Raw genomic sequence first — 26029 nt, 5'->3', positions numbered from 1 at the left:
AGAACAGCTGTGCTTCCACGGGAACGTCCTCTGAGAGGAGGTCTTTATAATGAAGTTAGCTGTGTTTTTATAAGTTGTGTGTACTGTTTGGTTTTATATTGATAAAACAAACCACCACAAACTTAGTGGCTTAACACCATGCAATTTGGAGTTCCCATCGTGGCTCAGTGGTTAACGAATCCGACTAGGAACCATGAGATTGCAGGTTCGATCCCTGGCCTTGCTCAGTGGGTTAAGGATCTGGCGTTGTTGTGAGCTGTGGTGTAGGTTGCAGACGTGGCTTGGATCCCGTGTTGCTGTGGCTCTGGCCAAGGCTGGTGGCTACAGCTCCTATTCGACCCCTAGCCTGGGAACCTCCATATGCCCCAGGAGCAGCCCAAGAAAATGGCAAAAAGACAAAAACAAAAAAACAAGAAAAAAAAAACCATGCAATTTATCATCCTATGGTTCTGGAGGTCAGAGGGGTAAATCCCAGGTGTGGGCAAGGCTGGTTCCTTCTGGAGGCTCCAGGGAAGAACCAGTGCCTGCCTCCTCCTGTACTCCTCGGCTTGTGGCCCCTTCCTCACACGGCTCTGACTGCTTGTCTGGCCATCACACCTTCTCCAGCCCTCCTGCTTCCCTCTCACATGCATCGTGTGAGGATGCTGGGCCCACCCAGACTACCTGGGACCATCACCCCATCCCAAGATCCTAAATAGTCATGTCTGCAAAGTCCCCTTTATGATGCAGGTCCGGGGAATAGAATTGCGTAGGGGGAAGGGCTTGGGGAGGCACCACTCACCCTGCCTGATGTGAATCAGACCTCCACAGCATCTGTGGCTGGAACCCTGCCCAACTGATTGTGAGCAAGGCTGACCACTCGACCAGGTTTAACGTCTGTGACATTCGGTTGTGACCTCCTGTTTTGTGCTGTTATCTCCCATCACCAGAGAGACTCGAACAGTTGGCATTTATACCTGTTGAGTGTCTCTACATCTGGTGATGTCTTTAGCATTTGTACATGAAGGTTTTTTTCCTCTTTTCTAAATTAAAGTATGGTTAATTTACAGTGTGTAGCAAGGACCCACTAACTGGTGTGTGGCACATACACAACTAAAGATGGTGGTCCGGAGTCCCCATTGTGGCTCAGTGGGTTAGGAATCTGACACAGTGTCTGTGAGGATGCAGGTTCGATCCCTGGCCTCTCTCAGTGGGTTAAGGGCCCGCCATTGCTGTGGCTGTGGCTAAGCCAGCAGCTGCACCTGTTTCCACCCCCAGCCTGGGAACTTCCATATGCCGCAGGTGCAGCTGTAAAAAGATAAAAGGTGGTGGTCCCTCCAAAATACCTCAAGGATCACCTCCCCTAACAGAGTGCTGTTTTGTCTTTTGTCCACAGACCAGAATTCCTCCAAATACCTGCGGTCCCAGGTCAGCCAAGATGATTATCCCATCCAGTTCCCTGTGTCACCTGAGACCGTGCTGCCCTTTGCCTTCCCGTCCTACAGCCCTCCGCAGGCCTCCAACGAGCTGGTGGGTGCGCTTAGGCTATAGGGAGGGGCTTGTCAGGCAGGTGCCCCTCTGCTCGCTGTTCCTCCACCCCCTCCTCCTGAGAGGTGCCCCGGGGAGACCTGGGATCACCGGCTGCCCCCACCCCCCTGCCTGGCACCTGGTCACCCTTGCAGAGCTGCTGAGTGCCTGGCCCAGGTCCTGCCCAGCCTGGACCCCAGCAAGACCACAGAGCCCCACCGGATGGCCAGGGAATGGGATGAGAGCAGAAGGGCGGACAGAGAAACCAGGGGAGCCTGGCATGGCCCAGGAAGGCGCCCACTCAGCCAAGCTCCCCTGCTGCTTCTGGGGACTGCAGAAGCCAAGTTGGGGGTGGGGTGGGGGTGTCCCACATCTAACAGTCCAACCCACCAGACTCACAAGTCCACCTCTCTCTCTCTCCTTCCCTCCCTCTTGATGGCTTCAGTTCTGTCAATTCATTTAATTTTTCAACGAGTCTTTTACAGCTGAGAGGGAAACAGGGACACAGAGTCACCCTATCAGTAATAAAATGTCACTTGAGTCCCCCAGGTTCACATAATTAGCCATAAAAAGCGTGTTTAAATCGATATGGAAAGAGTGCATGCAGGAGTTCCCTAGTGGCTCAGCAGTTAAGGATCTGTTGTTATCACTGCTGTGGTGTGGGTTTGATCCCTGACCCGGGCACTTACGCATGCCTTGGGCAAGGCAAAAAGAAAAAGAAAAAAGAAAGAGCATATGCAAAACAGTTCTATAGTTTCAAAGAATAAACTTCACATCCTATAATGTGTTAGGCTTTGCAGGTTAATCTATTCAAGAATTACAGGACTGGCTTTAAAAATTCCATGTGTTTTCTGCATTAGATAATTAAATGATTTAAAATATCAGAATCTTTAGTTTCTAGGAAATAAGAAATCTGTGATTTTCAAGCAATAAGAATTATCTGAGACTTAGATAATTAATGGCTGGAAAGGATGATAGAGATAAAAAGAGATCACTAAATATTTACTGTGGAACCTAGATATATATTTTTATTTTTTATTTTATACTGATTTTTTTTTTTTCCATTATAGCTGATTTAAAGTGTTCTGTCAATTTTCTGCTGTACAGCAAGGTGACCCAGTCACACATACATGTATACATTCTTTTTTTTCACATTATCATGCTTCATCATAAGTGACTAGACATAAGTGACTTCCCAGTGCTACACAGCAGGATCTCATTGCTTATCCACTCCAAAGGCAATAGTTTGCATCTATTAACCCCAAATTCCCAATCCATCCCACTCCCTTCCCCTCCTCCTTGGCAACCACAAGGCTGTTCTCCATGTCCATGATTTTCTTTTCTGTGGAAAGGTTTATTTGTACTGTATATTAGATTCCAGATATAAGTGATATCATATGGTATTTGTCTTTCTCTTTCTGACTTACTTCACTCAGTTTGAGAGTCTCTAGTTCCATCCATGTTGCTGCAAATGGCATCATTTTGTTGTTTTTTATGGCTGTGTAGTATTCCATTGTGTGTATATACCACATGTTCTTAATCCATTCATCTGTCAGTGGACATTTGGGTTGTTTCCATGCCTTGGCTCTTGTGAATAGTGCTGCTATGAACATAGGGGTGCATGCATCTTTTTAATTATAGTTTTGTCCAGATACATACCCAGGAGTGGGATGAAGCATAGCCACTTTTGCTCAGTGTTGATCATGTGTCACTTATAAAAAATTTTTTAATTGAAATATAGTTGTTTTACATTGTTCATGTGTCACTTTTAAATTTTCGCATTTTAGGCACCTGATGGCCTTGGACCAGTCCCAATTAAATCATCAGAAATTCAAATCAAGCAGCCCTATTCCTTCTTCAATTTGCAGGTCAGACTTACTAAATGGTTTCATTAATTGGGTAACTTATAAAGTGAACAAAATATTTTTGATTTTTTTTTTTTTGTCTTTTTGCCATTTCTTGGGCTGCTCCCGCGGCATATGGAGATTCCCAGGCCAGGGGTCGAATCGGAGCTATAGCCGCCTGCCCAGGCCAGAGCCACAGCAATGCAGAATCGGAGCCGAGTCTGTAATCCACACCACAGCTCACAGCAACGCCGGATCCCTAACCCACTGAGCAAGGCCAGGGATCGAACCCGCAACCTCATGGTTCTTAGTTGGATTCGTTAACCACTGAGCCACGACGGGAACTCCAAAATATTTTTGAATTTGAATTGCACTGTTTTACTAGTTTTATTCCATTATGGATTATATTGTAGTATGCTGTACTTTTCTGTTATTATTTTATGTGGCACATGAGGTGTAACCTTTTCTTTTCCTAATGTGGCTCATGGAAACCAGAATCTGTTCTGTGGATATACCAGATATTCTGCATAGCTGAAGCTATGTGAACTACGTATGTTAGAAACTTGAAGAAAAGACACAGGATAAGTGAACAAAAGTGAGTCAGCCTTTCTTGTGCTATAGGATATATGCATATTTTGGAGTTCCGTTGTGGCTCAGTGGGTTAAGAAACCAACTAGTATCCATGAGGATGTGGGTTCGATCCCTAGCCTCGCTCAGTGGGTTGAAGATCTGATGTTGCCATGAGTTATGGTGTAGGTCACAGATGTGGCTTGGATCTGGCATTGCTGTGGCTGTGGCATAGGCCGGCAGAAATAGCTCCATTTCAACCCATAGTCTGGGAACTTCCATATGCTGCAGGTGTGGCCCTAAAAAAGAAAAAAAAATGCAAATTTTATTTCTTTATTTATTTTATGACCACATCTGTAACATATGGAAGTTCCCAGGCCAGCGACTGAATCCGAGCCGCAGCTGCTGTTTTACTCAGCAACACCAGATTCTTAAAACCCACTGTGCCAGTCTGGGGATTATACCTGCACTTCCTAGGCTGCCCGAGTCACTGAAGTCAGATTCTTAACCACAGCGGGAAGTCCAAAATATGCATGTTTTAAACTGACAAACCAGTGTTCAGTGTATTTCTAGAGTTAAGCTGTGGGATAGGGTGAGTAACTGTGAACAGTCCTGAGTGCTGGAACAGGGCTCGGGACTGAAACCCATTCAGGGCTGGTCCAAACCAACTGTGCCCACAATCTGATGGTTAGACGTGGTGCTCGTTCTCCTTTGGCCCTCAGGTGGCTGGGAAATGCCTCTCAAGGGCTTCTCTCACCTCAGGTTCCTCAACAGTACAAGATCAAGGGGTACCAGCCCATCTCTGTCCAGAAGGCTTCAAACAGCTACAGACCTCAGAAGCTCGCCCGGGCCCTGAAGCAAGGAGCTGAGGTAACGTCCCCCCACTTTCGAGAAAACTGCCTCCCCTTCCTGCTTCCCCAGTATGGGGACTAACACACTGCCCTTGGTCCTGGTGCAGGACGAAGCCACCACTGTCATAGCCCTGCCCAAGGAGGATGCAGTGTGCGCGCCCCAGCTCCCAGGAGAGACCTCCATCCTGAGCCTCAAACTCCCGGAGGCCTTGGCCAGGGCCCCCGATTATGACCCACTCTACATTTTTGTAAGTGATAGGGGCAGAAGTCATTGTTTGCCGTCCTTTTTATTTCAGCAGTTACTTCATAAGAAGACAGAAGCCAATAGAAAACAAACTTATGGTTCCCTAAGGGGAAAGGAAGCACCCTGGTCACGTGCACCTTCGCCCCGATCCTCGTCCCTACGAGGCAGCCAGCCTCTCACCCATCAATGACACTGCTTCCTGATCACACTGTGACCAAGTCCAGCCGGGGTCTCTGTCTCTTCCTAGGTGCTGTCCTGATTGGCCTTTGTAACCACAGGGGTGACTCTTGGCAATGGGTGTCAGCAGTTTTCAGGCTCTTATACCCCAGTTTCTCCCCTTACCGTGAAGTGAGCTTCTTCAGCCCTGTGTGTCTCCCCGGCTCCTTGGCTGGGGCTAAGGTCCTCGATCCTCTTCTGGACGTCTCTGGATATAATTAGGCGCAGAGGACCTGGTCAGCCCAGGCTGGGGCACTTGCTCTGTCTTCTGACCTTTGCTCGTCCTTCCGTCCTGTCCTTGCAGTCTGTTATTTAAGGGGACCTGTGCGGAAGCAGGAAACAAAACCCCCACCTCCCCACCCAACACCCACCTTTGTCTGTATTCTCAGCCTCCCCGCTTTGTCTCACCAGGCCCCCACCTTTCTCCTTGTTCCCTTCCAACTCCCCAGCCCCTACCTGGGGAAGCGTGGGGGGACCCAGTCTTTGCCTTTTCCTCCATCTCTGCCCTACCTCCCTGCAGCACTTCAAGAAGCCAGAAAAGATGGTGCCATTGTAGACATATAGGTGGTTCCTCACTCTTCCCTTTGCTGCAGAGCTCACTGTGGGCACGGCTGACTCCCCCAGTGGGAATCACTGCCTCCATGCCCTCCTCCTTTTACACCCAGGCATTTGGGCAAGAGCACCCTGGCATCTTCCTTCTCAGCCCCGGCTGCAGGTCAGCCTCTCTGCACTAGCAAAGGACAGTCTTTCCCAGCGTTCTTAGAACACATTTATCACATACCCAGCATCTAGGCTCTCCCCATATGGCCTCTGAGTACTTAACTCCTCCCTGGCCCCCAGCCCTTCAGTTGTGGGAGATGTTTATTTCTTGGCAAACCTGGGTTTCTGTAAGTTATGTGGAGATTGGTTGTTTTTTCTTTTTTTGTTTGTTTTTGTTTGGGCTTTTTAGGGCTGCACCTGTGGCACATGGAATTTCCAAGCCTAGGAGTTGGAGCTGCAGCTCATGGCAACACTGGATCCTTAACCCATTGAGCAAGGCCAGGGATGGAACCCAAATCCTCACGGTACCAGACAGGTTCGTTACTGCTGAGCCACAATGGGAACTCCATCTTTAATTGTTTTTAAACATTAGTCAAACAAATAAAAAGAACAAAATCTCAACTTAGTGATTCCCAAACAGCTGAAATTAAACAACTGTGAGGATCAAAAAACTATGTTGTTTGGGCCAAAGAGTAGGGTTTTTGTTGGACAAGCCCAGGAAGAAACATTAAAAGGCTCTATATTTTTGTCTGTTTTGATGTGCTTGCTCTCTGCCTCCATTAGTACTGTTGGAAAATTAGTATAAAAACAGGATCTCCCTTAAAGCCAGATACTACATCCCGACGGAGCCTTCCTGAATTAAAAACATTACCAAAACAATGTTAAATGTTGACATTTCCTGATATATCCAATGCCACCCTCTTTGTCTTCTTTGTAAAGTAGTTTTTAAGAAGCTATTTTTGTCTTCCAAACCAGAGACTTATTTGCTTTTTAAAACCAGTTTTCTTATTTAATAAATCCTCCTAATTGGTCAAATTTAGAAACAAATACTTTAAGCTGTTTAAGCTGTGATTTCATTTGTACTTATTTCCAAGGGAGCTTAGTAAATCCACGTGGCACGGAATGAAGCCCTTCCACCAGAAAAGTGATGTTTGTGAATGACGGAGACCACTGTCCACCTGAAGCCACCTCTGCTCTCCTGCTTCTCTTTCCCAGACGGGCTGACATGGGGTCAGAGCGCTCACACCGGTGGGATGTGGGGAACATCAGCTGACGTCTGTCCTATGCCCAACCAGGAGACTGGTAAACAAAGGAGATTCCTTTTTCCTCTCTGTCCTGCAGAATCCCAGCCCAGGACTATTTGCTGTGATGCACCCTCTGACCTATGCAGAAACCTTGATCGATTACCACCTGTGCTCTCACCCCAAGTACAGGTTCACCAAAGAGTCCCACTCTGGATCCAGCATTCCCCTCACCCAGAAGCAGTTTCTCCACCACACGGTAAGGCCATCACCATGCTCATTGGCAGAGCTGGCCCTGGGCTGCAGGGGCACGCAGGGGACAAGGAGGAAGGGTCACAGCTGGAACTGAGAAAAAGAAGGTTTGCAGCCACAGCCTCAGGACAAGGATGGGAACCACGGCTGTGGACCTTCTCACACCATCAGCCCTAAAGAGGTGCAGGTGGGGACTCAACACCACTCCCATCCCGCCTGTGCTTACCTCCCAGTGGTACTTTTTTCAACATTATTATTGTTATTATTTTTTGATTTTTAGGGCCACAAGTGTGGCATATGGAGTTCCCCAGGCTAAGGGTCTAATTGGAGCTGCAGCTGCCAGCCTATGTCACAGCCACAGCAACAAGGGATCCAAGCCTTCTGTGACCTACACCACAGCTCATGGCAATGCTGGATCCTTAACCTACTGATTGAGGCCAGGGATTGAACCCATATCCTCAAAGATACTAGTCAGGCTTATTACCACTGAGCCACAATAGGAACTTCCTTTTCAACATTCTTATTCTCTTTTTCCCTCAAAGGCCATGCCTAATATTCGTTTTATTCCCATTTCAACAAGCACATAGTGCCCATAACCTCATGGTCTAATTTCCTCTTTCTTTGGTCCCCAACACTTTGGAAATGTCAGAATGGACAAGGTGGCACAGTAAAGAAGAGGCTCCCAAGAATTCCTTCTTCCTCTAGATAATCAGCCTGACCTCAATATCCAGCGATATCTCTCAGGGGTTGCCCTCATGCCCTTCAAACTCAGTGAAACCCTCCCTTGGGTCATGAACTCACCCCGACTTCTGCCAGCCCCACCTTACACCTCTTTCCCCATTACCTTTGCCTCTTGCTTCTGTGACTTTGTGCAATGACCTTTGTGGTCCTTGCTCCCTTCCTCTTTCTCATCCTCCAGATCCAGCCATCCTGGAGGTTTTACCAGTGGCCTCAAACAGCCTGTGACCCTCCCTCTCCTCCATCCCATGGTCCCCCACTGTACCAGCATCAGCCCTCCCTAGAAATCTCCCTCCCACACAAATCTAATCGTTTTCCAGCTTGAAAACCTGCCGTGGTCCCTGCTGCACAAGGGAACAACTCCAGCCGCATTAGTTTGACCCACAAGCCCCTTCATGACCAGCCTGCATCTCCAGCCATATTGCATGTCAGTCCCCATTGCACTCCCTGCACTCAGCTGGCAGTCTCCTGACAACACCCTCCTCGAATTTTCCATGCAGTTGCACGTGTGCCCCTGCCTGGACAACCATTTGATGAACTGGCCCATCCTCTTTGAATGTTGCATTAGCATCACATTCACAGTAATCAAAATGCTTTGAGAGGCAAGATCAGCCTCCAATCATCAGGACCATTGCTCCTGCGCCTAATAAATCAGGGGTGGGAACCTCTCCTCCCTCCACTTTAATTCGAGTTGCCCTGTTGAACGTCCTTTGATAAAGCAGTTGTCTTTTTTAGCTTCAAAGAAACTCTACCAAACTTAATGAAATGATACATTTGGGAACTAAACCTAAGACTGAAAAAGAGTTAGTTGAATGAAATGGAAGTTCTTCCTAGGATTTATGTTTGGTACTCTGGTGCCGGCTGCAATTATAGGACATCATTCCCGGAGTGATGACCTGGAAGAAGTTCCAGTCCCTGGCCCTCTCATCCCTGCCCGAAACCAGTAAGATAGAGACGTCACAGAGGTAAGCCCAGTGCACTGTCATCTCACTGAGGTACGTGTGCTCCATGGACTTAGGAGGCTGTGACCCCCCCCCAGAGTTACATGCCAATAATATGTCAAATTATGCTTTCAGCCCATGAGGGAAATTTGCTAGCCAGAGAAATACAATGTGGTGATTCGTATTTTGACTTTATATTAATTCATTTATATTAATTTTGACTTTATATTATATACTTTTAAAAAATCAGGGAGGTGGGAGAGAGTGGAATGGATGGGGAGATTGGGGTTAGTAGATGCAAACGATTCCATTTAGAATGGATAAGCAATGAGGTCCTGCTCTACAGCACAGGGAACTATATCCAGTCTCCTGGGATAGACCACATGACTGAGTCACTTTGCTGTACTGCAGAAATTGGCACAGCATTGTAAATCAACTACACTTTAATAAAAAATTTTAAAAAAGAAAAAATCAGTGTCACAGGTGGCTTATAGTCCTTACTTTTAGAGTAGAAACCAATCCATATTCCATACAACTCTGCTGAAATATTTATGGTCCTTTTTCTTTTCCTTTTACAGCCATACCTGCAGCATATGGAAGTTCCTGGGCTAGGGGTCGAATCAGAGCTGCATCTGCGACCTACTCCCCAGTTTGTGGCAATGTTATTGTCGGATCCTTTACCTACTGAGTGAGGCCAGGGATGGAACCTGAATCCTCATGGACACTATTTCCGGTTCTTAACCCGCCGAGCCACAACAAGAGCTCCCATGGTCCATTTTTTAACATCACATATTCTTTTTTTTTTTTTTTTTTGGCCACACCCACAGCATGCAGAAGTTCCTTGGCCAGGGATCAAACCAGAGCCACAGCAGTGACAATGCCGGATCAGAAATCCACTGAACCACCAAGGAACTCCTTTTTTTCCCTTTCTTTCCTTCTTTCCTTCTTTCTTTCTTTCTTTCTTTCTTTCTTTCTTTCTTTCTTTCTTTCTTTCTTTCTTTCTTTCTTTCTTTCTTTCTTCCTTTCTTTCTTTCTTTCTTTCTTTCCTTCTTTCTTTCTTTCTTTCTTTCTTTCTTTTTTTTTTTTCTTTTTCTTTTTTTTTTTTAGTGCTGTACCTGTAGCATGTAGAAATTCCTAGGCTAGGGGTCAAATCAGAGCAGCAGTTGCCGATGAACATCATGGCCACAGCAACACTGGATCCTTAACCCACTGAGCAAGGCCAGGGATCGAACCTACATCCTCATGGATACTAGTCTGGTTTGATACCGCTAAGCCACCACAAGAACTCCAGTGGAATTCCTTTTTGTATTCTTTTTTCCTTTTTTTTTTTCTTCTGGCCAAACCCATGGCATGTAGGAAGTTTCTGGACCAGGGATTGAACTTAGGTGGCAGCAGCAACCTGAGCCCCTGCAGTGACATCAGATCCCTAACCCCCGAGCTATAAGGGAAACCCCTTTTTTTCATTGTTAACATTTTCGAGTTGCCATGATTAGTCTTCTATACCCTCCATGTCCAACTCCAAAGGCTCCACTTGTGTCTGTGCCCCAGCCTGGCCATTCACAGGAAGGCCCCACAGCCATCATCACACATTGGCAGAACCCTGCTCCAGAGACGGAACAGGTGGATGAGACCACTGTAGACCAGGAAGGAAGAAATTTAGAGTAACTGCATTCTTGCTAATTTTCTGATGTAACACCTCTTTGAAGCTCTTAGATATCAAACAAGTAGCTTGATGCCTTTTCTTTAGGATCCTGTGCAGTTAGTAACCTCCTCCCCAGCCCTTGAATTTGCTTCTTTAGTCCATTGTCTTTATTAACATAGTTAAATGAGGCTGGTGAGCAAGCAAAGGTGACCAATATCCCAACAGGATGAGCATCAGTGGTGACCCTTTGTTCAAATCCTTTGGCCCAGAGTGAGGGCCCCCCCTCCCCCGAGGGGGCAGAGCCCTGCCATGGCCCCGGGAGTCTGCAGCTCTGCCTGAGCTCTGTACCCTACTTGGTTTGGCCTGTGACTCACACCCTCGGCTCCTTCCAATGTGTCCTGGATCCTCCCTGTCACCAGAATGCCCCATGGCCTCCAGGAGCTGTAGGACCTCAGCCACGCTCTCTAGGACCAGGTGTCTTTTCCAAAAGACAAGCCAGTGGGACTTGCTGTGAAAACCTTGCTTGGCCTTGATATTTGCATTTCAGGAGAAGCAGGAATGCTCACCCCAGTGGGCACCAACCCCATATATGCAGCCCATCACCTCCTCTCCGGGGATTAGAGGAGATAGTTGAAATGCAGCTTGTGACTCCAGAACACTTAACTTCTTCCTCCAGCACCAGCAGAAAAGCTCTTCCTGAATTACATAAAATCCAGCCTTATTTCCAGAGGCTTTTCCACATGCTCTCCCTTTGGGGTTATTCCCTTAGGGCTTTTTTCCACGACCCTCCTTTGCCTGGAGATTAACATGAGACCAAGCATAGGATTTGGGACATGGCAAGGGCTCAGAAATCTAAGTTCCTTTTCTCTGAGTTCGCGTTGCTGAACCAAACTTGGGCCCACTTGCCTGCGTGCAGAAACACCAGTCTACTGACCCTGGCTTGTGCTAGAGGAAAGGGCAGTCCCCATCCATGCCCCTCCCTTCCTGTCACCCTTGGTAACCACAAGTTTGTTCTCCATGTCTGTGAGTCTGTTTCTGTCCTGTAGATAGGTTCAATTTGTCATATTTTATGTCTTTTTTTTTTTTTTTTTCTATTTCTTTGGGCTGCTTCCGCGGCATATGGAGCTTCCCAGGCTAGGGGTCGAATCGGAGCTGTAGCCACCGGCCTACGCCAGAGCCACAGCAACGCGGGATCCGAGCCGCGTCTGCAACCTACACCACAGCTCACGGCAACGCCAGATCATTAACCCACTGAGCAAGCGCAGGGACCGAACCCGCAACCTCATGGTTCCTAGTCGGATTCGTTAACCACTGCGCCACGACGGGAACTCCTGTCATATTTTAGATTCCACATATAAGTGCTATCATATGGTATAGGGGCCAGATAAGGAGCACAGCTAGTGCTCAGAAAGCCCCAACTCCTGATGGGTTTCAGGGAGGCTTTTCCTTTGGGGGGGGGGGGCTTAATTTCTTCTTCTTCTTTTTTAAAGTTTTGTTGAAGTAGAGTTGATTTACAATGTTGTGATCATTTCTGCTATACAGCAAAATGGTTCAGTTATTCATATATATACATTCTTTTTCAGATTCTTGTCCTATATAGGTTATCAGAGTATTGAGTAGTTTCAGGGAGGCATTTTATTTTATTTTATTTTATTGCCACCCAAGGCATATGGATATTCCCAGATCCCTTAACCCACTGCACCAGGCTGGGGATAGAATCCACATCTCCATAGCGACCCAATCTGTTGCAGTTGGATTCTTAACCCACGGTGCCACAGCAGGAACTCCAAGGAGGCATTTTTATTTATTTTGTATTAAGGTATAGTTGATTTACATTGTTGTGTCCATTTCTGGTATACAGCATAGTGACCTAGTCATATACATATATATTCTTTTTTTCATGCTATCTTCCATCATGTATTATCGCAAGAGATTGGATATAGTTCCCTGTGCTGTACAGTAGGACCTCACTGCTTCTCCATTCTAAATGGAATAGTTTGCATCTACTAACCTCAAACTCCCAGTCCATCCCACTCCCTCCTCCTGTCACCCTTGGCAACCATAAGTCTGTTCTCTATGTCAGTGAGTCTGTTTCTGTTTTGTAGATGGGTTCATTTTGCCATATTTTAGATTCCACATATGTTATATCATATGGTATTTATCTTTCTCTTTCTAACTTACTTCGTTTAGTTCGAGATTTCTAGTTGCATCCATGTTGCTGCAAATGGCATTATTTCATTCTTTTTTATGGCTTGGTAGTATTCCATTGTATACATGTGTATATGCACCACATCTTCGCAATCCATTCATCTATTGATGGACATTTACGTTGCTCCCATGTCTTGGCTATTGTGAGTAGTACTGCAATGAACATAGGGGTGCATGTATCTTTTTGAACTGTAGTTTTGTCTGGTTATATGCCCAGGAGTGGATCATATGGCAGTTCTATATTTCGTTTTCTGAGGAAGCTCCATACTGTTTTCCATAGTAGTTGTACCAATTTATATCACGGAAGTATTTTTCAAGGCCAGGTTGGGGAGAGGGGGTTGCAGGGTGTGTGAACAGCTCATGTACAGTTCTCTGATTGGCTAGTGGTTAGAAATGGGATTGGGTCACAGGGGTTGACATGATCAATCCTCAGTCTTCAGTAGGTCTAGGGGCTACTGCTCATGGTCATCAAGTAGTTAACATCTTCCATGTACTAGGACTTTCACATATTATATACTCAGGAGTGTGTATCAGCTACTGTTATCTAGGTGCCTCAGAGAGGACCTAGGGAGGCCCCATGGGGTCCTTCTTGGCTCCGCTCATCCATGCTTCACGCATCCCTCTGCCAATTCAAAATACACTCAGCACCCCTGAACTCCATCCTGGCATATTCCTAAAATCGGGACTCTCCCACATCAAGGGCCAGGAAGAACCATGACATTGTATAGAGAAGGAAAGCTTTGGCATCTGAGAGATGTTACTTGTTGGCCCTGTCACCCATGCTGTGTCCCTGGGCAAGTCACCTATTGCTGAAGCCCTGTGAGCAATAACCTCTTCATCTGTGAAACAAGGGACCATGTTGGCATCCTCACTGTGTTGGGTGCTTGTGAGGACTCAAGTGGAGCATCTATAGGAGGGGCAAACAGGGTCCTTTTGTAGAGCACAGAGAATTAGATTCAATATCCTGTGATAAACCATCAAGGAAAAGAATATGAAAAATTTTATATATATATAATTTTATAGATATATATAAATCACTTTGCTGTACAGCGGAAATTAATACCACATTGTAAATCAACTCTTCTTAAATAAAATAAAAAAAATAAAGTGGAACATCTAGCACCATCTTTAATTACTCTCCTCCCTCATCTGCGCTACCCTATCCCCCATCCACCAAAACTTGAAATCACTTTGCTGCCACCAGATGGCAATGGCCTGCCACCACTTTGACACAGGGCCTCATTTTGCTGTGGGGTGAGGTCACTGCAAAACTGACCTCTTGGAGTTCCCATTGTGGCTCAGCAGGTTAGGGACCCGATGTTGTCTCTGTAAGGATGCGAGTTTGATCCCTGGCCTCGCTCAGTGGGTTAAGGATCTAGTGTTGCTGTGGCCGTGGTATAGGCTGGCAACTGCAGCTCGATTCAGTCCCTAGCCTGGGAACTTCCCTGTGCCTCAGGTGTACCTTAAAAAGAAAAATACGAAAAACAAAACCCTGACCCCTGTCATCTGTAAACCAAACATCGCTGGGTGTGGGGTTCCCGTCTGGGGACTGAATAAGCAAAATGAGAAACGGTGGGTTGTAGACACTGCCAGTGTGTACCAGCTGTCAGCAAGGACAGGTCTCAAGAATTAAGAGAAAAACATCCTTTTTTTTTTCTCCCCAGAGCAATGTCCTTGGAAAAACCTCCCAAGGCTGTTCTTTCAAAAAGCACTCAGAATGCAGTTACCTAGGGTTTGAATTAACCATGAATAAACATGAATTCTACATGAATTAAAGAAAGCCCTCCACTTGGGAGTTATTACTTCCAGCTTCTGTGCCTGAGTGCTCTGTTGAGCCAATTTGTGTCAAAATAAACTGTAATTGTATAACAGATTAGAAAATCAAGCGAGGATTCTATTTTTCTTTATCATGCATTTCCATGATGTAAGATTCTAGATCATGTTTTCATTTCTAAAAGAGTTATAATAACAGCAGTCCTTTTTTAACTTCCTACAAATCTGCTAGTGATACTTCAACTTTACAGTCATTTTATTTGAATAGATGACCTATTTCTTAGCTGGCATTTCCCTTATGTTTTTGTCCCTGAGAGTTATCTGTTAATTTTTTTTTTGTTTGTTGGTTTGTTTGTTTGCAGGGTTTTTTTTAAGATTTTTATTTTTTCTATTATAGTTGATTTACAATGTTCTGTTCCTTTCTGCTGTACAGAAAAGTGACTCAGTCATATTACATATATATATACACACACATACATATACATTCTTTTTCTCACATTATCCTCCATCATGTTCCATCACAAGTGACTATATAGAGTTCCTTGTGCTACAGAGAAGGATCTCATTGCCTATCCATTCCAAATGCAATAGTTTGCATCTACTAACCCCAAATTCCCAGGTATCTGCTTATTGTTAAACCACGCAATATCACAATATCGTTATTTAATGTTTATTGATTACAAGGTCATTTTTGTATTTGTAATGATCAAAACAGCTCATTGATAAATTCAGAAAGAATTTGTTGAGTCTCTGTGAGTTCCATGAGATCTGAGAGTCAGCAGTAACCAAAGAAGTGTTAGTGCCCAGACTTTGGGATTTTAGAGATGAATGAAATGTCCAGAAGAATCTTCTGGAACTGACTGAGCCACAGTGGGAACTCTGAAAATTATGTAAGTTTAGACACTACGTGTTTGAAAAGTTCTTTTTCTAAACCCTGGGAAATGTCATATTTGGTGACATTCTCTTGTATTTGACTGATACATATCATCCCCCCTGCCTTTACCCCTAGGGAAACACACGAGTAGGTTTCCAAGAGTGAAGGAGACTCTAAAATACCAGTGGTAAAACAGAAGTGCTTTAGAAAACTGAGAAAGATCCCGAGATCACTAACGTGGTCATTTATCCTTGGCTGCTCCTGTGATTTTTTCCATAGCTGTGATTCCTTCAATTTGGTCATGCTTCCTGTAAATGTCCCTGCCGTTCTTGATGCCTTACCAGAAGAAGACAAGATGGAGACATTTGAACGGTACTTTTTTTTTTTTTAATCTTTGGCCTCTAGTGTAGTCTGTTTTCCAAAAATATGCCAGGTGCTATGAGAGGGTTCCAAAGAGCGTGTACAGTGCCTGAGCTTGCAACCCAACCAGACAAGGCTAACACTCAGCTGTACCCCGAAGAAGGTAGGAGGCTGAGTTCATGGTCGAGAACAGTCTAAGGTCTCAGATTGGCTGATCTTGAGGTGCTCAAGCGAGGGGTGAGCAGAGGTGGTACTCGTGGGCTGAGAAGGGTTCAGTGGTCACATGAACTTGAGTTAGTACTTGGAGGACCAGTAAGATTTGGAGAGGTATGAAGAAATACAGATTGCCGGGAGTTCCCAGGTGGCTCAGCAGGTTAAGGATCTGGTATTGTCACTGCTGTGAGTTCTGGTTACCAGTGTGGCACCAGTTCAATTCCTGGCCAGGGAACTTTTGAATACACATCCTAAATAAATAAATACTTAAAAAAAAAAAAACTATAGGCCCCCACCCCCCCCAAAAAAAGGTAGAAAAAAGAAAAAGGAAAGAAAAAAAAATTTTTAAGAAAAAAAAAAAACATCTGTGGCATTGTAGTTGCAGCTACAACTTGGATTCAGTTCCTGGCCTGGGAACTTCCACATACTGCGAGTGTGACCAAAAAAAAAAAAAAGAAAGAAAGAAAAAAAAAAAAATGGGGGAGAGAGTCGGGGTGGGGGGGGAGAAATGTAGGCTTCCACACCGAGGTGCTTACTTTAATGTTACTAATGAGCCAGTGAGAATAGGTCAAAGACCTATTCTTGTCACTCAAACATTTTTCCGTGTAAATAATCAAGAAGTGAAATCACGTCAGTATCTGCGGTGCTTATCTAGTTCCTCTAAGATCTGCCCCTAGGCAGTGATACTTAGCAACTTTTCAGCGTCTAAATCTTGGAATCCAGGTTTGAACCTGGAGGTTAAGCGTTGGCCACTCAATTCAGTGCAGAGGCAATTTGCTGAGGCCGCCGCGGCCGCAGCCGGCGGAGTGATACACGTTTTCTTGAAGAAAGAGTCCTGTTGGACGGCGCCTTGGGGAGGTGGTCTGCTGCCCCTCTTCCATTCACAGTGGTGTGCAGACTACAGTGACTCAGTTTCCTCGTCTTGAAATGGGAATAATAGCACCTACTTTACAGGTGAAGAAGAGGAGGAGGGTGGTCATTATAATAACTAACATTTACTGAGCATTAAATCTGCATCAGGCGCCATGCTTTGCGATCAGTCACATTCACCGGGCAACCTGAAATCACCCGCACTTGAACAGTGAGGTAACTGCCAACAGGAAGACCAAGTTTGCGAAGTCCCAGCATCCGGTTTCGGTTAGGGCAGCTGCTTAGCGAAGGTTAGGGGATTGGAACGTCTTGCAGTTTTCAAGGCTATTTTCCCAAAGCTGCTCCGCCCAGCTCTGGTTAGGTATGGCTGCCAAGTGTTCCTGTTTGTAATTCTAAATGTCAAAGCATTTATTGATCTTGGGGGCATAGCTCTGTAACTGAGTGTGGTAGAGACTGCAGCTGTCCGCAAAGTTAAATCGCAAATTTCTGTTTTGGGTCAGCGGGTTGGGAACCTGATGTAAAGTCCCTGAGGATGCAGGTTTCATCCCTGGCCTCGCTCAGTGGGTTGAGGACCCAGAGTTGTGGCAGGCTGCAGCGTAGGTTGTAGGTGCGGCTGGTTTTGCCACAGGGATCTGTAAGGATCTAGTTTTGCCATGGCTGTGGTGTAGGCCAGCAACTGCAGCTCCATTTCGACCCCCAGCCTGGGAACTTCCACATGCCACAGATGAAACCTTTAAAAAGAAAAAAAAATTTTTTCTTCTTTTTTTTAATGTTTTAAAGTTTTATTAAGGTATAGTTGATTTACATTGTTGTAATAATTTCTGCTGTATAACAAAGTAACTATTCTACATATACACAAATTCATTGTTTTTCTGATTCTTTTCCTGTATAGATTATCACAGAATATTGAGTACAGTTCCCTGTGCTAGACAGCACGACCCCGTTGGCCAGTCATTCCTTATACCAGTGTGCATATGCCAATCCCAAACCGCTAGTCCATTCCTCCCCTCTTCTAAAGGAATAGAGTTGTAGAAACCCAGAAGCTAAATTTCCCAGCCTCCCTTGCAGTTAAGTCATGCGTTGGACAAAGCCTTTGCCAAAGGAATACAAGCAGACGGGAGATGTTCTCCTTCCAGGGCAGGATCCCTGATGGAGTGAGTTTGCATCCTCCACCCTCTCCCTACCTTGCTGCAGCTGGAGTCCCCACCTGCAGTGACCCAACTCCGACCATAAAACATCAGCGCTGCAGGCCAGGGGTCAGCAAATAGCCGAATCTGACCTGCCACCTGTTCTTGTAAATAGTTTTATTGAAACGCAGCCACAATCATCCGTGTATGTATTTTCCGGGATTCCTTTCATGCTGCAGCAGCAGAGCTGAGCAATGGTGAAAGACACCATGTGACCCACAGAGGCCTTTATGGGAAAAGTTTGCTGAGCCCTGCTCAAGGGGAGAGCAGACCACAAGATAAAAATAACCTCGGTCCCTGTAATTTCTTCTCTCACACATACACTGTTTAGAAATACACGGTTTAATTTTTTAAGGCAGTTGTGGATTTTTATAAGTTATCTTCCCTGCTATTGATATCTATTCAAATTCTGTTGTGGCCATAGAACATACTCTGAATTTGAAATCATTCAAGCTTTCTTTGTGGTCCAAGATATGGTCAATATTAGTAGATGTTTCATGTACATATGGAAAGAATATGGATTCTTTTTTTTTTTTTTTTTTTTAAGGCCACACCTGTGGCATATGGAAGTTCCCAAGCTAGGGGCTGAATTGGAGCTGCAGCTGCTGGCTTACACCACAGCCACAACAACGCCAGATCCAAGCCTTGTCTGCCACCTATGCTGCAGCTTGTGGCAATGCCGGATGCTTAACCTACTGTGTGAGGCCAGGGATCAAACCCAAATCCTCACAGAGACTATGTCAGGTTTTTAAACTGCTGAGCTGCAGCGGGAACTCCTGTAACCCATTTTTAAACTGCTTTTTATACTCTGCTTAAAAATAACCATTCCTATTGTTTGCTGGTAGAAAGCTATTTATCAGCCTAAAGAGTAGGTGGAAGTAACATTGAAGGCCACAAGAGCTGCATAATTCTTTTGTTTGTTTGTTTGTTTGTTGTTTTTAGGGCCGCACCCTTGGCATATGGAGGTTCCCAGGCTAGGGGTCCAGTCGGAGCTGCAGCTGCCAGCCTATGCCACAGCCACAGCAATGCAGGATCAGAGCCGTGTCTGCAACCTACACCACAGCTCACGGCAATGCCAGATCCTTAACCCACTGAGAGAGGCCAGGGATCAAACCCAAAACCTCATGGTTCCTGGTTAGATTCATTTCCACTGCACCACGGTGGGAACTATAGAACTGCCTAATTCTTACATGATCACAAGATTTTTTCTGTTTTATTTTTGGAAGGAAAAACCATTCCAGCTAAATATCTTATTCGTTTTCAGTGAGCTCTGTGAACAGAGTGTAGAAATTATGCTAACTCCAGAAATGATCGAAGTGGAGTTCCCTATGTTGGACTACAAGGACACCAAGAAGGAGAAGTAAGTGGATGCTTTTATGCCTTTACTGGTAAGAGGTAGCCTGGGGCAGAATTTGTCCTCCGTGACTTATAGAACTGTCATGTTGTTTGAATCTAAAAACGTGTCAAAAGAGACATGTTTACAATGCTTTAGATGTTTAGGATTCCATTATTATATTTTATTAAATCATATGTTCAGTCATCCCTCAGTATCCATGGGGATTGGTTACAGGACAACCCTCCACAATGGATACCAAACTTGATGGTTGCCCAAGTCCCTCATATAAAATGGTGTAGAATTTTCACATAACCTATGTACATCTTACCGTATATTTTATTTTTTTGCATTTTTATTTTTAAATTTTTTTCGAAAGGATATCTTATTTTTGTGTATGATTTTTATTTTTTCCATGATGGTTGATTTACAATGTTCTGTCAATTTCTACTGTACAGCAAACTGACCTAATAATACACACGAATATATATATATATATATTCCTTTCTCACATTATCCTCCATCATGTTCCATCACAAGTGACTAGATAGAGTTCCCTGTGCAGTACAGCAGGACCTCATTGCTTATCCACTCCAAATGCAATAGTTTGCATCTATTAACCCCAAACTCCCAGTCCATCCCACACTTATATCTGGAATCTAATATACGGCACAAATGAACCTTTCCACAGAAAATAGACTCATGGACTTGGAGAGTAGACTTGTTCCCGTATATTTTAAATCATCTCTAGATGACTTATCATACTTAATACGACACAAATGATTTGTAAATAGTTACCAGCACGTGGCAAATTCAAGTTCTGGGTTTTGAAACACTCTGAAATTTTTTCCCATCCAGGGTTGGTTGAACCTGTAGATGCAGAACCCACGGATACAGAGGGCCAACAGTACATGTTTATAGGATTTCAATCATATTAATCATATTTTTATTATCTTCCAGACTCTTATTTAGCAGTATATTGTAAACATGTATTTATAAATACAGACCTACATCTTTATCTCTCACTTGTAGATGTACCATAATTTGTCTAACCCATCCTCTACTGATGACCTCAGCAACTCTTTTCAGGGTGTTGCTCTCACCAGCAGGGCTGCAATAAACATCCTTGTGCCATGATTCCTTGCAGACTTATCAGACTGTTTCCTTAGCATAAACTCCTAGAACCGTATATGCTAGATCAATGTTCATTTTAAGTTTTTTTTTTTTTTTTTTTTTTTCTTTATAGAACTGCATCCACAGCATATGGAAGTTCCCAGGCTAGGGACTGAATTGGAGCTGCAGCTGCCAGCCTACACCACAGCTCACAGCAATGCCAGATCCTTAAGCCACTCGGCGAGGCCAGGGATCCAACCCACGTCCTCATGGATACTGGTCGGGTTCATTACCACTGAGCCACAACGGGAACTCCCATTTTAAGGTTTTAATGTATAGTGCTTCATTGCCATCTGGAAAGGCTATCAACATGCCTCCTACCAGCAGAGGGCAGGCTGCCCACATTCAAATGCCCTGAACAAAGTGGACTACAGTCATGCTTTTTTATTCTTATTTTTTGAATTAAAAATTTTCTTTTCTTTTTACGTCCACACCTGTGGCATATGGAAGTTCCCAGGCTAGGGGTCAAATTGGAGCTGTAACTTCCAACCTATGCTATAGCCACAACAATTCTGGATCCTTAACCCACTGAGCCAGGCCAGGGATTAAACCCACTCCTCAAGGATACTAGTTGGATTCTTAACCTATTGAGCTACAACAAACTCCCATGCTTTTTTTAAAAAAAGTTTACTTTATTGAAATAGAGTTGATTTACAATGTTGCCTTCACTTCCGCTATACAGCAAAGTGATTCAGTTATACATACATATATATACACGCATATATACATTCTTTTTATCCTGCTTTCTTTCTTCTTTACCTATATGTTAGATTTTTAAATGACCACGTCATTGTTTTAATTCTAACTTCTTTGTTTACAAGTTAATAGTAAAAAATTTTCCTATAGTCAGCAACTATTTTTCTTTTATGAGAGGCTTGTTTGCCTATATTACGGAAAGTATTTCTCTTTTTCTTACCTATTTGGAAGAGTACCTTGTATATAAAGGATAATTACCCTTCCTGTATTTGTCATAAATTTCTCAGTTTGTCCTTTTTTTTTTCTTTTTCTTTTTTTCCTTTCTTTTCTTTTTTGGCCACCCCGAGGCTTATGGAGTTCCCGGTCTAGGGATTAGATCCAAGCTGCAATTGTGATGTACACCACAGCTGCAGCAACTGCCAGATCCTTTAACACACTGTGCAGGGTCAGGGATCAAACCTTGGTCCTGGCACTGCAGAGGTGACGTCGACCCCATTTCGACACCGTGGGAACTCCGTCCTCTTTTTAGGGAGTGTCTTGAGGAGGCCCTGCCTTTTCTGAAAGGAATGCCTATGTATCTGAGAGAAGCAGGGGGATCCTTTGGTTTGTTTGTGATAGTGATTTTATTAGAATTTCAGTGAGCATCTGTTTTGATCAGCTAATTAACAATGAAATATCATGTTAGACTGCATAGCACATAAAACAGCAAATAGATGCACTTTCCATTTTGCTTCAGTTTTCAAACAGTTGAATAAGAGATTTAAATAAAAACTTTTTTTTTCAGTTTCAAAAATTATTCCTGGACATAAAATGGTTTGCCCGGTGAGCACAGTAACATCCAGTAGCTCTTTGCTCATTTGCTATTTAACCTGGTTTTTCTCCATTTTCACTACAGAGCTAATATTGAGGTCTACTGGTTACTCAGATGATTATTAAATGGAATAGAAATTATTACTTTATATATTCATCCAAAATAGAAGATCTTTTTTCTTTTATTATGTATTTCAGCTCCGCTACTTTACTAAAACAAACAAGCAAACAAAAAAAACCAACAATGGGAGTTCCCAGTGTGGCTCAGCAGAAACAATCTGACTAGTACAAAGGTTCAATCCCTGGCCTTGCTCAGTGGGTTAAGGATCCAGCATTGCCATGAGCTCTGGTGTTGTTCGCAGACATGGCTCAGATCTGGCGTTGCTGTGGCTATGATGTAGGCCAGCAGCCGTAGCTCCGACTGGACCCCTAGCCTGGGAACCTCCATATGCCATGGGCACGACCCTAAAAAGACAAAAAGACAACAACAAAACAAAACAACCCAACAATGAACTCTAAACATTTTCCACATGCCATCTTAGCTTTCAGTTTTTTTCAAACTATACATACATTTCACACATTTTCAACACATGGATCCACGGCATTTTGAATTCACCTATTTGGTAGTTTAAATTACTTTTTGACAATGTGTCAAAATTGTCAGTATAATTATCCATTTGTTCGCTGCATAGTATTCCAACAGATTGATAACCCACAGGTGATTTTTTTCTTTTATTTAAACTGTTATTGAAATATAGCTGATTTACAATGTTGTGTTGCTTTCAGGTATACAGCAAAATGATTCAGTTGTATATATCTATTCTTCAGATTCTTTTCCCTTTTTTTTAAATAGTTTTTTTGTTTTGTTTTGTTTGGCTATCTTGCAGCATATGGAGTTCCCAGGCCAGGGATCAGGTCCAAACCACAGTTTCGACCTCCGCCACAGCTGCAGCAACACCAGATCCTTAAGCCACTGTGCCTGGCTGGGGATCGAACCTACGTCCTGGCACTGCAGAGATGCCACCAATCCCTTTGAGCCACAGTGGGAACTCCCAGATTCTTTTTCACTATGAGTTATTACAAGATATTGAGTAAATTTCCCTGTGCTCTACAGTAGGTCCCATGGACAATTTTTGAAAGTTATTTGGTTCTGAAACTCTCTTCAGCTCATTTGAAGCATCACCTGATGCTCAGTCTTGTCTTCTCTGTCCATACTTTGCGCCTTTTCCTTGTTTCCTTCAGCCTCAGCCAGAAGTGGACAGAGTCTTCACTATCAGACACACACATAACCAGAGCTTGGACAGGCCGGGATGGACATAACACATCAGTGGTACTTGATGTCCCCATGTAGAATGCTGTCTATTTGGTTTCTAGCAAATATTTATTTTCATGGATGCAAAGCATCACCTGCTCTCCCTCGATGACTTTCATTAACCTGAGAGATTCTTTGCTGCCTTGATAGTGTTCCTCCCCCCTGAAGACCCACTAAGGAGAATTATATTGCAAAATGTGCAAGAAACTGTGCGAGTGGCTTTGGTTGCCGACACATGGACACATCATTCAGCCCTCCTTAGATTATCATATCATTCAGTCATTAATATATTGAAGGGCTGACATAATCTGTATATTTTTAGACTGATCTCATAAGTGGTGCCAATTAGTTTTTTTTAATTATATGCATTAGGGAACATTTTAATTTTTCATTTTCAGATAGTTCTGCTTTTTCAAATCTTTCAGGCTTTTGCCAAAACTTTTCATTTCACTCTCTTTAGGAAATGTTTCAGAACTCCTTTCTTTTTTAAAATTTATTTTATTGAGATATAATCGATTTACAATGTTATGTTCATTTCTGTGGTATAGCAAAGTATAGCAAATATGTATTTCATAAATGTATACATTCTCTTTCATATTCTTTTCCGTTATGTTTTACTATTAAATATAGTTCCCTGTGCTGTATAGTAAGACCTTGTTGTTTATTCATTCTATATGTAATATTTTGCATCTGCTAATCCCAAGCTCCCAGTTCTCCCTCTTGGCAACCACAAGTCTGTTTTCTATGTCTGTGAGTCTGTTTCTGTTTCATAATTAAGTTCATTTGTTCCATATTTTAAATTCCACATGCAAGTGATGTCATATGTATTTGTCTTTGTCTGACTTACTTCACTTAATGCGACAATCTCTAGATCCATCCATGTTGCTGCAAATGGCATAACTTCATTCTTTTTTATGGCTGAGTAGTATTCCATTGTCTATATGTTCCACATCATCTTTATCCATTCATTTGTCAACGGGCATTCAAATTGTTTCCATGTCTTTGCTATTGTAAATAGTGCTGCTCTGACATGGGGGAAGCACTTAATTTTTGTACTGAAGTCTTCTATCTAGACAGATATATAGCTGAGCTCACAATCTCAAGACATCTATGCTTTCCACCAAATACACTCATCACGTCCTCCCAGATATTTGGAAAGTTTTACCACTTGCCACTCCAGGAACATTTCTAGGCTTCACATCAGCCACTACGTGACCCAGGTGCATAACCCTTCCTCTTGATTTGCACTTTTCAGGAGCCATTGTCAGAGTCAGAGACATTGTGTGTCAATTTTATTCCCATACGCGGAGAATCAACTCATGCTGACCGAACATTTAGAAGCCATCATGATAAGATGTCCATGAGTAAATAAATTCTCTTCTCATCTTCCCAGCAATCCTGGGAGATGGGAATTACCACTGGGTGTGTACCTGGAAATGGAAACTGAGAGTTTAGGTAACTTGGCTGTGCTAAGACACCAGTGCAGCTGAGATTGGAAACCAGTGTGAATGAAAAATGTTGCCTGCTGTATCAGTAAACAAAGGATGTTGCAGCTATCAAGTCATCACATTACAAATATATGGTGAGGAGTTCCCGTCGTGGCGCATCGGAAATGAATCCGACTAGGAACCATGAGGTTGCGGGTTCTGTCCCTGGCCTTGCTCCGTGGGTTAAGGATCCAGCGTTGCTGTGAGCTGTGGTGTAGGTCACAGACACGGCTCGGATCCCACACTGCTGTGGCTCTGACGTAGCTCAGCAGCAACAGCTCCAATTCGAGCCCTAGCCTGGGAACCTCCATATGCCACGGGTGTGGCCCTAAAAAGACAAAAAAGACCAAAAAAAAAGGGTGAGCCCTGAAGGAACTCAGGGTAGAAATAGGATGCTGGCCATCAAATCATTTGCCACTGTGGCCTCCTCCCCCACTCCCCCACCCCAATGGTGAGCCCTGAAGGGACTCAGATGAGAAAGCACAGGACACTGGCCCCAGATACCTGAGGTGCCTGTCAAAGGCATGATGTCAGTGAGCCCAGGCTTTTGCATCTTCCCATACACAGAAAAGAGCTAAATTCCTTAACTTGAGACACTGGTTTTCTTTAATTATTAGTAAACTTTTGATGGCCCCACTACCTGGTCTTTGTTGCAAAAACTCCTAGATATCCTGGCTCTCTTCTTACCTCTTCGGAACAGTCCCTCAGAACTGAGAGGCTGTGGCCAGGGATTATGTCCTCAGTTCTATCCGCCAAATAAAATACAACTCTCGACTTCAAGGTTGCACATTTTTCTCTGTCGATGCCTGGTTTGAGTCACTTATCAGCCAGGTGTTTTCACTGGTAACTAAATGATCGCTGAATATAGTTTAAACTGTCCAGCCTTAGCGAGGCATCACTGGCAATGCTGATGGTGAGTTGACCGGAGTGTTTGATGAGGTGCCCTGATGTGTCCTTGTGGGGTTTGTGTTTTTTAAATATATCTAGAGAGATGAAAGACCAAGCACAGCCGGTGGAGAAGGCAGCGGAAAAGGTGCTTGAGGAGATGAAGAATCTTCGGGGCAAAGCTCTCAACTCATACCTGATTCTAGAATAAAGATTCCTCAAGAGGTCAGTTCCTCCCACTTGCTTTCTGCAGGTCACTGTGGCCC

At 44.0% G+C, this 26029-nt stretch overlaps 1 protein-coding gene across 16 annotated transcripts in view; it reads left to right on the top strand.

Moving 5' to 3' along the window:
• The window catches only part of CFAP221 (cilia and flagella associated protein 221), a 97464-nt gene that overhangs the window by 59541 nt on the left and 11894 nt on the right, over positions 1 to 26029 (top strand). For all 16 annotated transcript variants that reach the window (XR_014829660.1, XR_014829661.1, XR_014829665.1 and 13 more), the window contains 9 exons: positions 1376 to 1509; positions 3294 to 3374; positions 4680 to 4787; positions 4876 to 5016; positions 7110 to 7268; positions 8873 to 8964; positions 15717 to 15809; positions 19332 to 19427; positions 25866 to 25988. Coding sequence is in view for 12 of the 16 variants with exons in the window: in XM_084999647.1 (XP_084855773.1) it covers positions 1376 to 1509; positions 3294 to 3374; positions 4680 to 4787; positions 4876 to 5016; positions 7110 to 7268; positions 8873 to 8964; positions 15717 to 15809; positions 19332 to 19427; positions 25866 to 25974 (1013 nt within the window). In the remaining 4 variants the exon portion in view is untranslated. The remainder of the gene's footprint in view (positions 1 to 1375; positions 1510 to 3293; positions 3375 to 4679; positions 4788 to 4875; positions 5017 to 7109; positions 7269 to 8872; positions 8965 to 15716; positions 15810 to 19331; positions 19428 to 25865; positions 25989 to 26029) is intronic.

The sequence above is a fragment of the Sus scrofa genome, chromosome 15 (assembly GCF_054392235.1).
Source record: "Sus scrofa isolate SSC_HxYL_T2T_F1_AM1 chromosome 15, Sscrofa_HxYL_maternal_Yorkshire_Landrace_v2.0, whole genome shotgun sequence".
Taxonomy (NCBI): domain Eukaryota; kingdom Metazoa; phylum Chordata; class Mammalia; order Artiodactyla; family Suidae; genus Sus; species Sus scrofa.
This window is presented reverse-complemented; position numbering and strand designations above follow the sequence as displayed.